The 15,212-nt window shown below is 32.2% G+C and overlaps 2 protein-coding genes across 5 annotated transcripts in view; one reads left to right on the top strand and one right to left on the bottom strand.

Moving 5' to 3' along the window:
• The window catches only part of LOC143255454 (unconventional myosin-XVIIIa-like), a 100,117-nt gene extending 99,687 nt beyond the window's left edge, over positions 1 to 430 (bottom strand). For both annotated transcript variants that reach the window (XM_076511154.1, XM_076511156.1), the window contains exon 1: positions 344 to 430. The gene's annotated coding sequence lies outside the window, so the exon portion shown is untranslated. The remainder of the gene's footprint in view (positions 1 to 343) is intronic.
• Positions 431 to 1,682: 1,252 nt separating this feature from the next.
• Tfb4 (transcription factor B4) overlaps positions 1,683 to 15,212 on the top strand; it is a 31,174-nt gene continuing 17,644 nt past the window's right edge. The window contains exons 1-6 of one of the 3 annotated variants that reach the window (XM_076511149.1): positions 1,683 to 2,177; positions 7,289 to 7,356; positions 8,317 to 8,423; positions 9,430 to 9,557; positions 10,951 to 11,013; positions 11,967 to 12,025. In XM_076511149.1, coding sequence (XP_076367264.1) covers positions 2,168 to 2,177; positions 7,289 to 7,356; positions 8,317 to 8,423; positions 9,430 to 9,557; positions 10,951 to 11,013; positions 11,967 to 12,025 — 435 coding nt within the window. In that variant the 5' untranslated portion in view covers positions 1,683 to 2,167. Of the gene's footprint in view, positions 2,178 to 2,240; positions 2,313 to 2,339; positions 2,504 to 7,288; positions 7,357 to 8,316; positions 8,424 to 9,429; positions 9,558 to 10,950; positions 11,014 to 11,966; positions 12,026 to 15,212 lie in introns of those variants that run through there. The other 2 variants (XM_076511152.1, XM_076511151.1) reach the window with 2 other exon arrangements.

The following is a 15,212-nucleotide window of genomic DNA, read 5'->3' as shown; positions in this document are numbered from 1 at the left end:
AAATTGTGCTATTATTATTATTATTCAATTATAACGTCACGCTAAGTCCACCTTCTTACATTACATCAACCACCTGCTTCAAAGTTCAAAATTGGGCGTGGTTAAGTTTTACACATTTTACGCAAAAACTAAACACCGCAATACCACAAATTACAGCAAGGCTTACGAATAATCGGAGTATATCTACACCATAGGAAGTAACAACTTCTGAATAGGTTGACGTCTAGCAACAGCAAAAATTAGCCACTAAATGATTATCCTCGTTTTGTAAAAAATAACAATAGATTCGAGAATTAAATTAGACGACGTACATCACTAATATGACAAAATAATTTACACTTACCACTTAAATTATTGAATTTATCTGTTTTGAAATTTTCATACGTCTATGCTCCCATAAACGACTTCAGCGTTACCTGGCAAATAAAATTTTAACAATTATAAGTCATGTTATAATAATTATTAAAAAATAAAATGTGTAAAATTCAACTTCACAGGTCTCGCGTAAATTAAAGAAAATATTCAGTGTAATTGTTTCATCATAAAGCAGCTTCAATTTTACTTTAGACTTTCTGAATGATATAATACCACGGTATTCTTTAACAATTTATAAAGAGGTAGTCATTTTTAAAATTTTATAAAGAATATTAATTAATTTTTTAAGTGTTCAGCACTGTGCTGCAAAATGGGCTACATGTGCTCTGTCAACTGAAGAAATCGAACCCCATACTTACTGCTGAACTATTAGGAAGCACAGAAGAGAAATATGCACAGGTTTGGGCATAGTGTTACTATCAGCTGGACATATAACCTCAAAAGAAATAAAGATTAAAAAAAAAACTTAAAAGGTAAATAATTTGGTATTAATATGTAAAGCAAAAAAATAAAACTGTTCTTTATGTGTAAAAACGGCTCGTATGCGTTGAGAAAATTAAATGTAGAATTTTTTCAACGCATACCAGCCGTTTTTACATATATATTTTTCTCTACAAATGGGCGCGGCCTGGCATGGCCAAGCGCGTAAGGCGTGCGACTCGTAATCCGAGGGTCACGGGTTCGCGCCCGCGTCGCGCTAAACATGCTCGCCCTCCCAGCCGTGGGGGCGTATAATGTTACGGTCAATCCCACTATTCGTTGGTAAAAGAGTAGCCCAAGAGTTGGCGGTGGGTGGTGATGACTAGCTGCCTTCCCTCTAGTCTTACACTGCTAAATTAGGGACGGCTAGCACAGATAGCCCTCGAGTAGCTTTGTGCGAAATTCCAAAAACAAACAAACAAATAGAAATCAATAAGTTCTTGCAATATATAATTTTCTTTTGAATATTACTACCTACAGTTGTAAAATAAAAAGGAGGTGTCTCAAAATGTATTATAGAAAACAATTTTGACATGAAATTAATGTTAGACTTAGTTATGATTTGACAACATGAGAGTTTCCTTTACCTATTTTTTTAATAATTATTGTCAATGATTGCGCATTATCGCAGTTAATTTTTTTGTGTTAAAAGTTCACTGATATTTCTTACACTTTTACAAAGCATATATTATACGAAGCATTGACATCCTAGCATTTTATAGAATTATTTTTGGCAGAATGAAATTGAATATTTTCGTAGATAACTTTTAATAAATTCATAATAAATAACAACTAAATTGTGATTCGTCAACTGACAAAAAAGGGCAGTAGGTGATAAGGGCGTTTGAATAAAATATTGAAATTAGTAAATACAAAGGCAGTTTGATTTAAGTAGTGATGAGTCAGAGATACACTATAATTGTATTTGTTGGTTAATTTGTTTGTTTTTCACGAAGTTTAGTGCACTCAGGTTTTTAAATATACTTACATTTTGTTTTATTAGTAGATGACTGTAGGAAAATAAAAGTTGTAAACTGTAAATTATAATATGGCATATCATGATATGCTATATTATAACCAAGCTAGTCTAATTTAGTAATTACTATCACTATGGTGTAAACAGCAGAGTGAAAAAATGTTGTTTCTCATGAACTGATACTATTAACTTAAAGTAGCGTTTTATAAGAAATTTAAGTTCTAATTCTACAAACTTCAAATAATTCTAATTTCCCTCAAAAGTCTGAAAACCAATAGCAAAAGCTTTATACTGTTTGTAGTTACAGACCAGTGAACTGGACAGTCTACGGCGGTAATGAGTGCAGGTAAGCCTAACGGAAAAAAACGTGTTAAAATTATTTAACTGTTACTTTTTCTGATATTTGCTCCAAAGCCTTAGTTATGAGGAAAATGCTGATGTTTAACAGATGGTAACAGCTAATGGTCAATTATGTTGGACTGTAAGTGTATCTTAAGTGTAAGCGTATATGACGCAGTGTCAGCCAGCTTTTAGTGTGAGTGTTTACAACGTAATTCGTTTGTGCTTTCGTGATTTGAACTATCATGAACACCTTAAGTGGAAAGAAGCTGAACGATGTTAATTGTTATGGAAGAAAAGGATTTTGTTGTTTTGGCAAGTTAGAGGCTTAAAGTATGTGGATGGATTAAAAATGTGTGTGTCAAAACCTTTTGCAGAATTCCATTTAGCATGGTGTTAATATCATGTATTTGATGTCAGAATTATCAGTTTTTTACTTTACCTAACATTGTTGATTTAATGATAGTTTGTGTATAAATGGATAATGAAAACCTGTAGGTAGAAATTCTGGAGGTTGTGTAAATACAGTACCCAAACTGTATAATGGCCAAAAGTACTTTTCTTTACACTTAATCACTTTCCACTCCAACTTGTTAAGAGAGTGAATGAGACTGATGTGGTCATTTCTCAGATATATCCTGAGTACAAGTACTGTTATAATACGTCAGTTTTTCTTTGTACAACAGACTTGTACATTTTATTAAGAACTTGACACATTTCATATAAGTACGCATTATAAGTTCATGATTATAATAAATTTTTCTTCTCCTATCAAGATCAGTCCAAACCTTGTGTATATTTAATTAACGTTGTTGAAACTCATTTTCCGTGGGTAAGTGTTCAGCAAGACTGTCCAAGTCTTTCTGCATTAATGAAAATTTTTTAAAGAATTAGCCTTTAATAGGTGTTCAATATTATCAGCAAATCTAGAGAGCTTGCTTGTAAATAGTGATATAGAACAAACTTCTCCACAAAGACATCCAATTTATTACAACCTTCTGTTTCCTGCCTTGAGTTTTAATCTAACTTCTAGATGTAACATTAATTCATATTTTAAAGTGGTTGTGGTGTGTATACATTTATGGTGATATTTCACTAACACTCAAAATCCTCTAAGTGGTGATATACTCTTGTGCTTTTCAGCACTAGCAATGGTAGTAGAAGTTCTTCAAAGCTGAAATAATTATTAAGTATCTATATTCATCCACTTACCATTTTTAATAAAATGTCATTATTGATACTAGTTGTAACATTCTGGTTCTACAGTTAACACTGTCAATAAACCACTTCTGAAAATATTTACATCATAACTCCATATGTTTTCCAGTATTTTTCTGTTCCTTAATGTATTTTTAGTCATTTGAAATAAACTGAATCAAAATTGTTTTGTTCCAGAATATAACCATTTTTTACACTTAATTCGTTGAGATAATCTGCTTAGGTTGTCACTAAAAGAAATCTCTAATAAAATCTAAGGTAACCTGTTACGAGCTTGTGATACATTTGACTGTCATAAAGATTTCAAAGTCCGGAAATAATGTTCAGTAGATTTTGTGTTTTTATGGATATGTTGGCATGATGTAATATATGAACAGAAAGGGTCCATTTTGCCATTCATTGTTGTTTATGTACACTGAACTGTGAGAAAGAAAAGAATTATTCTTGTCTCCTTATTTGACTATTTGGGTAGTTTCAATTTGTTGTTATCAGTTGCAGTCAATCACACTGTTAGAAAATTAAAACTATCTTAACTGCAACCTATCCTGTTTATTCCAAATTTTAAACATTTTTTGTTTTATTCTATTAAGTCGGAATATAGCACAAGTAAATCGGAGGTCATTATCTTATTAATTTCAGTATAATCTTGTAAATGTCAGTGTGATCAGGTTTTACCCCTCATTTCTCAAGAGATCTTTATACGTTTATGTTAACTAACATTTCTGCCCTAGATCTATCTAAAATGATCTCTACTGAATCCTGTCCAGTACATATTTGTTTCTTAATGAGAGTAAAACTGTTTACAGTACAAGAAATAAGGCCTAACCTGAAGACAATTGTTTAAAGAAATAATTACCATGTGTAATTTGTAATATATAACTTGTGTATATCTTCCAATTTTATTAGTTTTATTGCTAAAACCAGAGCACTGTTTCAAACAGAGGGTTTGAATTACTTTTCTATCCTTATATCCTTTCTAGTCACACAATGTATTGGGTTTCCATCTATATCAACTCATCTGGGATCAGTAGGGTGTTACCAATATAATTTCTAATCATGCTATGGAGTGGTTCCCATGTATATTGACTCATTCAAGATCAGTGTTTTTTATAAATATCCTTTAGAGTCACCCTGTGGAGTGGGTTCCCATCTATATTTACTCATCCTGGACTAGTGAGGCATTATAAATATCCCTTCCAGTCACACTGGAGTGGGTTTCCATTTATATCAACTTTCCCTGACCAATGGGGTATTAAAATATTTTTTTCCAGTCACACAGTGGAGTTGGTTCCCATCTATATTGACTCATCCTGTACCAGTGGAGTGTTACAAATATCTTTCAGCATGCAATTTTGTTTTCTTTATGTATAATTTTGACCTTGTGAAATTTCCAAAATAGTGTTGTGGAATGCTCTTTTGAAAAAGAAAATTTTAAAGAAACACCTCTTGTCATAGGATCTTTTGTTATTATTGGTCATAAAGTTCTGTGTTTGTATATTCAGCTTGTTTCAATTTGATGTTACCAGTTGTAGTAGTTATATAACTTTTAATTATCACATTGGTATCATTATTATTTTTATCAAACTATATGACAGTATTTTTGTTTATCGTATTCTTGGTTGAGATCAGTTTCTGTACATATCAATATTATAGTTATGTGTGTGTAACTACTTTGGTGGATAGATCTTCATCAAAACTGGTACAGAGTTTAGTTGGATCCATAGGGATATGCATACAGATTTTCATTTTTGTGGGTATTTCTGCTTTTTTTTTTTATCACTTTCTCACTTCCTGTGGATGGATCTTCAACAAATTTGTTATGGAGGTTCATTGGGTTCATGGGGAGATGAATTTTAATTTTTGTGTTTTTTTATGGATATTTTGTGTTTTCACTACTCTTTCCCTGGTGATGGATCTTCACTAAATTTAGTATGTAAGTTTGTTGGAAATACTTGCAAACTTGTAGTTTCACATTTTGTGTTTTGTAGTTTTTATGGGCATTTTTGCATTTTTACAATTACATAAAAGAGAAGCAACTTTTCATGTGCTCAGATACCCTTTGGTTAATCATGAATTTACATAACTTCCATCCAGGGTACGATTACTCCAGCTAGTTTAATAAATATAGTTTGCATGAATACAATAAACTTAAATAATAATGGTTAGACTTAAGGATTTGAGTCATTGGAATATTTTACTATTATCTACTGAATATGTTAAACCTAATTACACTTGCATGATGTCTTGTTATAAAAGAAATTTTCCACTGTTTAAAAACATATATAGTATAACATGAAAATATTTTCTGGAATAAAAAGAATATCTTTAGAAACCATAAAATATTCATGATCTATAGTTTTTACTAAATCTTATAAATTTGTCATTAAATGTCTTTGTTTACTTGTGAAGGAGCTTTATGAGGTTACTATTAAAAAAAGAAGGAAAAAACAAAGCATGTCTAATTATATCCTTGAGGGATGATAGTAAATTTAAATATGGTGTTTTGGAATGTGTAAAAAAAGTTCTTTTAAAAAATAGATAAGTTGGTTGTTTACATGTGATATACTTCTTGCTGTGTAGAAATATTTGAACAATTTGTTAAAATGGAGTTATAATAAATGAAAGGTGTTGTGTGACCCAGGAAAGGTTAAACATGTGATCCACATTAAGAAGATTGAATTATATGAATTGTATCACACCTACTATGATTAAATGTCATTTGCCACATATTTATTCAACTTAACACTTGATCCAAGTCACTTTGCAGTATCTGATATCCTCAGTGCAGCTGGAAATGGACAAGGTTGTTATCAAGATACAGGTTGACTAACTGCACTGTTATTAACTTCATGCTTTCTCTTACCAAGCCACCCTTTTAACCAGTGTGGGTTTTTTTAGCTTAGTCTGTGTTGCATCATATAAAGAAGACTTTCAAAACTATCTGGATCATGTGGCACAACCATATGCCAAGAAGTGCCACCTTTGTTGTAACTCTTAAATGGAAAAAAGTTCTAAAAAATAATAACACATTAAATTACTAAATTATAAAAGCTCCATTCCATCAACTTATAGACATGGAAGGAGAATTGTGACTTGAATTGTAATTTGAGATGTGCACTTGTTTTAGGAAGCATGGTTTTTCAAACTGTGGTTGTAAACTTGTTAGTTGTAATCCTTTAATCTGTTTCTACATCTTTCAGTCAACTACATTCCTTTATCTTGTGTTGCACTAGTAAGGAAAATCCAAATTCACAGAGATATTAAAACATGACTTCTGAAGCATTATCATTATTTTGTTCTTATTCGGTTAAATATTACAAAATATAGAATATTGGTATTTGTTTGTAAATTTGACAGAATTGGGAGAACTTGTGATTAAAAATGTAAAGAGAGACCTAGAATTTTGGATTAAAGAACTAGGGGAGACTTGTCAGATATTTAGAATTGTTATAGGATCATTGTATATCTTGGCTTGTCTATTGGATCCCATAATTAAAAGATTGGAAATATGCTTTATACCAGTAATAATAATGCCTAGGTCCAGAAAAATTGTTTAGACAGAATTTATATTTTATGTGGGATATAAACATATAGAATGGTTTGACGGGTTAGATGTACGAAAGTGGTCTCAATGAGTTCCTTTCTTTTTCTTCTCTTTAAGGATGAAAATACCATTAATAGTGAAAATGCCTAGCTGATACCCTGCGGCAGAGTAATTAGGGGAGGTTTTTGTAATTTTTCTGTTTACTCGTAACTTAAACTGATTGTTTTTTATTGAAATTTGTATTAAAGAATTGTAGCACATATTTCAGTAGAAGTCATTACATGATTGTGTTCATTCTGTTAAAGTTAAGAGACTTTTCTCGAACTTCAATATTTTCACTTTTTTTCTTTGCACAGAAGATGGAAATCTGCTGGTGGTGATAGTGGATACTAATCCTTCAATCAAGCTTGTGATAAAAGGAAAGGTAAAAATATATCTGTTACTGTTGATAGTGTACCATTCAGCAAAAATATTTGATTATCTATTTACTAGCTTATAGATCAGAAGTTGTGTTAATTGGAAACTGCAAGTGTTTTGCAAAAAAAATTGTGCCTGTTGGCAAAATTGTCACACAATGTTTACCATGTATGTTTTTTTTACATCTGTGCAGATGTTTTGTTATCTCTTGACAATGTGTTGAATGCTGTCAACAATCCTAGAGGTGACAGTTCTTTTAATGAGTAAGGAATGGAAGCTTTAGTGTAATTTTATGACAGTATGAACACATTCATAGGAACTGAGATTTCTTTCACAAATGATGGTTATGCTTTTGGACTGTCAACTATTTGGACTAAACTGATGTGCACCAACAATTTTCAGCACTTAGTATCAATTGCTGTGATTGTGCCAGTTTCATCCATTCTTCATAAATGTGAATTTTCTGTCCTCAACTATTTAAACATTAAAATGCAAATTTTGGTGTCACAAAAGACCATGTGAGTGACCAGAAGGCAGTTACATTGGTATGGAAAGAAGGGCTACTGTTGAATGGATGAGTATATTTTAAAGCCCATATTATATATAACATAAAAAAATATAATATACACTTATGTTGTAATTCTTTTCTTGAAATTTCTTAAATACTGCATAAGGATGCTCCTTTGGTTTGTAAAGATTTTTGGCAACACTTGCTTTTACAGTATGCATTTGGTAAAATATGGCCTCTGTTAGATGCAGTATATACAGAAAAATTTGTGTAAATTAGAATGCCTTTGTATCCTGTACAATATTTTTGTATATGTTGTATGATGCTCATTTTTTACAACAAGATAAACCTTGGAAGTAAATAACTGCTTGATACAGTCAAGAAACATTACATTAAATTCAATAATACTGTATAAACTGTATAATATTTCAACAATGTGTTATATATTTGTTTTGGTAGAATGTGCTCACCCATTGTCTGGATTCAGTAATGGTATTTGCAAACTCTCACCTTATGATTAGTCCATTAAACAAATTGGCCGTTATCGCTTGCCATTCACATAAAAGGTAAGTATCAATTAATAATAGTAAGTTTTTATCATGCAGTTTGTTTTTATACTTTCTTATTCTTAAATAACTAGTTTAGAACTGAGTCATTATGTAAAATTTTGAGTCGTTTTCTAATTGTAGGAAACATTTGGCACAAATGAACACAGTTAATTTAGTAAGCTCAAGCCTCAGGCTTAGTTATGAACTCTTTATCAAGGAAAAGACAAACTGAATATGTGTTTCTTGGCTGGTAAAGAAATAATGAATGAACTTGAAAGTATACATTTAATATAGGATGGAATCAGCTCAAAGAGTTTTGTTGACATATTTATTTTTTAATCTGTTATAAAGCTTTTATATTTTGAGTCTTCGTGTCTTTTATTTTGTATATAGTTTTCCTGTTTGTTTTTTTCTTATGAACAAATAGTAGGTGGTGATGACCAGATAGATTTGTGTAATGTGGTAGGGAAGACAATAGAACAATTTTGTTTAAAAACGTATTAGTTGTAACTGCTCCAAAAACAATACAATTGAAAGAAACAAAGCTCTAATATATGTTGTTCGTATCTAAACTTGTAAAATGTGTATCTCATATTTTACAAAATATCAATCATTAAATCCACACTAAAGGAACAGCACCAACTTAAAATGGAAATTAGTTTTGACATTCCACAAAAATTTATTGGACTGAAGAGGACATGAAAAGTTGAAACAAATTTCCATCTGAATTCAATATTGTTCCATTAGTGTAGATTTGAACTTTATTGTAAATTACATGATATTGCATACTTATCTTCTTTATTATTATTTTTTAACAACCTTTAAGTTGTATTTTTGAAAGTCTTAGTTAATTCAGTAAGAAACTGGCACTGCTTATATTAAAAAAATTATCTGTTGGTACTCCCAAATTTTATTTAGGAATAAACTGAAACAGTTAATGTATGATGACACATATTTCTCTCAAATCATTAGTAAATTTTATTTTCAGTCAGTAAACTCCATTGTTAATGTCTCATTGGTACAGTGCTTTTCTGTTTCCTAAACCTCAAAATGATGATTCTGAAGATGATCGCCCTACAGATGGTCAGTATGAACTCTTTGTCCAAGTAGACAGATGTGTGAAAGATGGTGTGAAACAATTGGTTCTGGAAAGTAAGTCTTCTCTCTCATTTCCTGATTTCAAGAAAAGCTTTGTGAAGTGATATTTAAATATGTTATTCAGATTAAAACGAAAGCTATAGTAATCCATTGAACTAACTTTCAAAGAACATAGCAATAGATTCACTAAATGGAAACTGTAAACAGATTAAAAACAAGAGTGCTACCACAACAAATGTAAATATGTGTATTCAGAAGATATTTTGGGATCAATAGGTTTCATCACCAGTAATGTACATCATAAATATTGTTACAGATTAGTACATGATAGGATTCTTAGGTTCCAGCTGCTATGCTATTGTTCTGTGTTAGCTGAAGAAGGAAATATTCCTTATCATTTGCACTGCTAAACAACTGTTAGTAATTCACTTTTGTTTATTTATCATTGATGTAGTATTAAATTTATTCAGTTGAGCACATGATTATACAATAGTAGTTGGTCTTTTCATGGTTTAATTACAGGTGAGACTAAGTTGTGGCCCTAAACTGCAGAGTACTGCTTTCCCACATTGTAAGTCCTTTGTCAATTAAATCCATGTCATCTTCAACTGCTTGTTGTCAGTATAATTCCTTTGTGAGGTAAATCCATGTCATATTAAGCTGCTTGTGCACAGTGCAAGTCCATTATCAAATAAATCCATGCCATCTTAAACTGCTTGCTCACAGTGTCGGTCCTTGGTCAAATAAAGCCACATAGCTATAAACATTTTTAGCCACGGTGAAAATCCTTTTGTAGAGTAACTTCACATAAACTGTAATCTCTTTGGCTTAGTGGAAATTCTGTGTGAAGTAAATTCAGATAAATTTTAAGCTGTTTAATCACATCACAAATCTTTTGACAACAAAACCACAATTTAAACCCACTTGGTCATGGCGCAAGTCCTTTGTCAGGTAAGTCCAGATAGACTTGAAATTTGTGTAAAATTTACAAATTAATACTCTCCTCTTTATAAAAGTTTCAAACACAAGCTTATTCTCATGCTGTATACATTAATAATTGTACTAGCCTAAAACAAGCCTTGTTCTCAGCTACCAACACTTTCATTATGCAAAATCTATATTTTATATAAAGAAGTATATATTAGTACATACTATATGTTCACATCTTTGAGTAATCTGTATGTACATTAAAATGTACACACAAAACCTATATTTTTGCTGAACTTTAAAACAGTTTTTTTCCATATTATGATTATCCAATTATTTTGAAATTATGCAGATATTGGAATTAAGAATCTTGATAGCATATTTATATTTAACTTTCTTTTTGCTTTTGATTAAATCACAGATGCTAAAGGTTTTAACTGATAACAAAGTATGAGTCTCTTTCTCTTTGTGGTTGTAATTATATGTTCTCTCACTATACTTAAATGTATTTATCTCTCAGGTCCACAAGAAACTCTTCATATGGAATCTGTTTTAGCAGGGGCCATGAGTATGGCCTTGTGTTGTATCCTTACATGTTCTATTAACTTTGTTTTCATTACACTGCTATTAGCTTTGTTTATTAAACTACCTTATTCATAAATGTAAACTATGAAACAATCTTAGAAAACTCCCCCTCTCAGGTTTTTCATTCTCAAATACAATTATTTTATTATTAGTTTTACAAATGTTTGAAGATAAAAATAAATGCTTCATTTCTAACTTTTTGTCTGCCCCTTTTTTCACACACATTTATTTCATTATATATGTAGAAAAATCAGAATAGACCAGTCCTTCTCTACCTGATGTGTGTCAATACAGGAAGTGTATGAAGTGACTTTAGTAGATGTACAAACCACTCCTTCCCTACCTGATGTGTGTTGATACAGGAAGTGTTTGAAAAATTATTAATTAAGACAATATCACTGCATGTATACTTGCTCTTCTTGACCATTGTTTCATCAAGCCTCATTAAAAAAATTCAATTAAATCAAGAGCAAGGTCAGTTAACCTTGCTTTGACTCAACATAACATAAGCTACTCTGTGACAACTTTGAAAATGACATTTAAAAAAAACAACTTTGAATAAGCTATATTCTAAGTTGAATAAGATTTGAATTATATTGAGACACTATTTGTGTCTATTTAACAGAACTTGAATTATAATGTACTTTTAACAGAACAGTGTTCTTATTACTAAATGTGGTTTACAGAACTTAAATTCTAGTTTACTCCTTGCTACATGTTTTTACATAACTTGAATTATAAAGTGTAAAAGATAAAAATTCAATCAACAAGAAACTAGTACTATAATATACAGTGACATCTTGCTAAACATCTGGATTACTGTAGAAATTGATTCTACTCTCTCAAAATAACTAGACTTATGGTGGTATAAATGCATGAGATATGATACTTAGGTAAGTGTTAATGTTGTATTAATGCTACCATATAAGAAAACTTAACCAAAACTAACAGATATCCACAGAATAGAAAGGGAAGAGAAATCTAGACAAAAGTTGTCTGCAAGAATTTTGGTAAGGTATTCTGTAAATGGTTTGGTATTTTTCTCTACAAAAACTGTTATTGTTTATAATGTTAATGAAAGAAACTGATTTGTATGTCAGTGTTATAAAGATAAATATGAAAGAACTTGTGTTCTCATAAAATTCATACCCCATTTGGCTCTGACTAGTTAAATGTTGTTGTGTTTATCATATTTTTGAAAACCTTGCATGCTCTCTTTGTGTTTAAAAACAAGATTAGGTGGTAATACAAGTAAATATTGACAGTTATGTAAATTTCAAAACATACTATCTGCTAGTACTCTTGCTATTTCTCAATCTCCAGGGTTTCCACTCAAATGCCTTAGGGAAATTCTAATTTGCAAATTTTTCCACCAACTTTAATGTGCAATTTATTTAGGCACTGTATTTCAGCACCTCATCCCAATAGTGTAATCATTATTATCAACAGAGCATTCATCATGGATTTCTATCAACAGGAGTATTGTGTTTATTTACTGTTTACTTTGTGAATTTGAACAGTGTCTGCATTTTTACCATTATTTTCTTGTTTCTAATTATATATTATTTAACTAGAAATGAAGAATTATAGATGGGTATTATTTCCTGAGTTACTATATCTACTACAGGTCACCAGACCTCTTCCATATCTGTATATTGGTATTTGTTACTCTCAGTTACATCTGTCCCAGATGTGATCCGTAGCAGGATTTCCATGTGGACTGATTGAATCTGTTCAGAAGTTTCTGAGGCAGCTTTTATGAATGATCCAGGAACAACTGTTGAGATTTTAAACTCTGTTTTTTCAGCTTATTTTACTGGCAGCCTCCTCAATAGAGGATTATTTTGAGCAGTCACACCTGGTTACTCTTCAATTGGTTACTAGAGTTTGTGAGGTTACGGTGATCTCTCCTATTACAGTTAATCTACCCTTTTCTTGTTAACAGAAAGGATGGCAAGTGACTAATTGCTTTCTCCTCCTAATATTGATTTCATGCTGAGTGATTTGCCAGTCAGTTACATGATGGGATAGTTTAGCTTTATCCCTCATGTTTATTGGATCAGCATAGCTTGGCTTATCACTGCCAGGTGGAGCCTTTCTAGATCCTCAAGGGATGGTCTCCATTTTGGTTCTGTGATAGTCTAGGTTGAAACATGTGATCAATTGAAACAGATAAGTTTTTTTGTACTTGTCTTACATTCACGACTGTTCTGAGGTATTTATCTTCAATTGAACTTCTGTGACAAGTTTATTAACATTTCCCACAGAAATCTGAGGATGAGTTGGGGGTTTTGCTGACTTCTACTTTAGTCATTATCTTCTTTCATTGGTTTCCTGGTTGATCTGTTGGGATTTATTGGGTAGATGTGCTTTGATAGAAAGTGTTTACCATCTTTTGCTCTCAGGGAGTTATGGGAAGCTTCTTTTCCCAATTTTATTCACTAGAGTTCCAGAGATGTTAGAATTTAAAATTGATATTTCCAATTTAGATTTGTCTTTATTATCCTTGGGTTCTCAATCTAATTTAGAAATATTGCCCTGCAGTGTTTTCTGACTCTCTCCTTTGGTTCCCAGATCTATCGGTTCTTATAATAGGGTCCATTCATGTTCTTGAGCTGAAGAAAACAACATTGGTGACTATCCTGAGGGTGGGGGAATAGTTTGTGCATGATTCCATCACTTTCTAGACATTTAGAATTCTTTCACCAGGAATCCTTGGGTACTCTAGGTTCTGGTATCAGGGTTGGTCATTCAGTTACACCAATTCCACCATTAGCTGGTCAACTTGTTGCCCTTTCATTTACAACAGATTCATGGGAAATTGAGCTCTGCTCCCAGGTCATAAGAGAGTTGTTAGTTAAAAAAGCAGTAGAGAGGGTTGATCCTGTTCTTCCAGGATTTTATTCCTATTTATTTGTGGTACCAAAGAAGATAGGAGATTGGTATTCAATCATTGATGTATGTCCACTCAATCAATTTTTGGAGCCTCCTCGCTTCACTGTGGAATCTTTTCTTATCATATAATGGCACTTTACACCAGGGCTCTGGATGACCAACTTTGATATTATGAACACTTATCTTCACATACCCATATCAGAATCTTCTCTTACGTTTTTCAGGTTTGTGCACAGAGATCAAGTGCTACAGTTTATGGCTTTTTCGTTTGGTCTTTCTTCAGTACCTTATGTCTTCTACAGAGTAGTTTGAACTTTCTGTCATCACTTGCATTGCTTGTGCCTGTGCGTACATTATTATATAGATGCTTGGCTCCTTTTGCCTGCATCTCATCAATTAGCAGAACAACACACTCAGATTATCCTGTCAAAAACCACAAAAACAGGCTAACTTATCATGTTGGAGAAATTTATTTTGTCACTGACACAGTGTCTTGTCCATTTTTGTGTTTTTCAATACTAACTTAAGTCCCATTCAACCGACCCCTCTCAGGCTTCTAGCCTTGGAATAACTCATCAGGCTTTTATTTCAGTCTCCTTTTCCTACTGTACAATGGATGATTCTCTTTCTTTTGAGGATGTGGGCATCCTTTGGACCTCTCATTCCTTTGGGATGCACCCATATGAAGACCCTTTAGTGATCACTGCACAACCAATGGATAATGCATTCTGATCCTTTTGATCATTCTGTTTCATCACTCAGGACCAACGTCATTGATTGTGAATGGTAGTTGGATCAGAACAGCACTGTTGTTGAGGATACCTATTCCATCACCTTGTCCCAAGGGATGAGGAGCTTATCTTCAAGGTAAAGAGTTCCAGGGTACTTGGACAAAAGACAAGTCTACCCTTCATATCAACTTTCTTGAACTTCTTGCAGTGCATCAGGTAATGGTTCAAGGTCTATCTCTTTTGAAGGGAAAAATTGTCATATGTTCTGACAGTTCCATGGTTGTATCTCAGATTTCTTATCAAGGAAGCACACATTCTTGGGACCTTTGTTTACATACCTTGGACCTTCTCTTCTGGGCCCATTTCAGCTGTGTCAGTCTTTTAGCTTATCATGTTTCAGGAGTGATAAATTTAATTGCAGATCACTTATCTAGACCCAACCAGATTCTTCCAACAGAATGAATGCTACATCATGAGGTTTTTCAGTAAATTTGCTCCCAGTATGGATCTCCAAATGTCAGTGCTTTTGTGACTCAATGGAATTCACAAGTGCAGTTATTTTGGTCTCTAA

This window comes from Tachypleus tridentatus, chromosome 7, assembly GCF_004210375.1.
Source record: "Tachypleus tridentatus isolate NWPU-2018 chromosome 7, ASM421037v1, whole genome shotgun sequence".
In the NCBI taxonomy this organism is placed as follows: Eukaryota; Metazoa; Arthropoda; class Merostomata; order Xiphosura; family Limulidae; genus Tachypleus; species Tachypleus tridentatus.
Note: the sequence above shows the minus strand (reverse complement) of the source record. Positions and strands in the feature narration are given on the sequence as shown.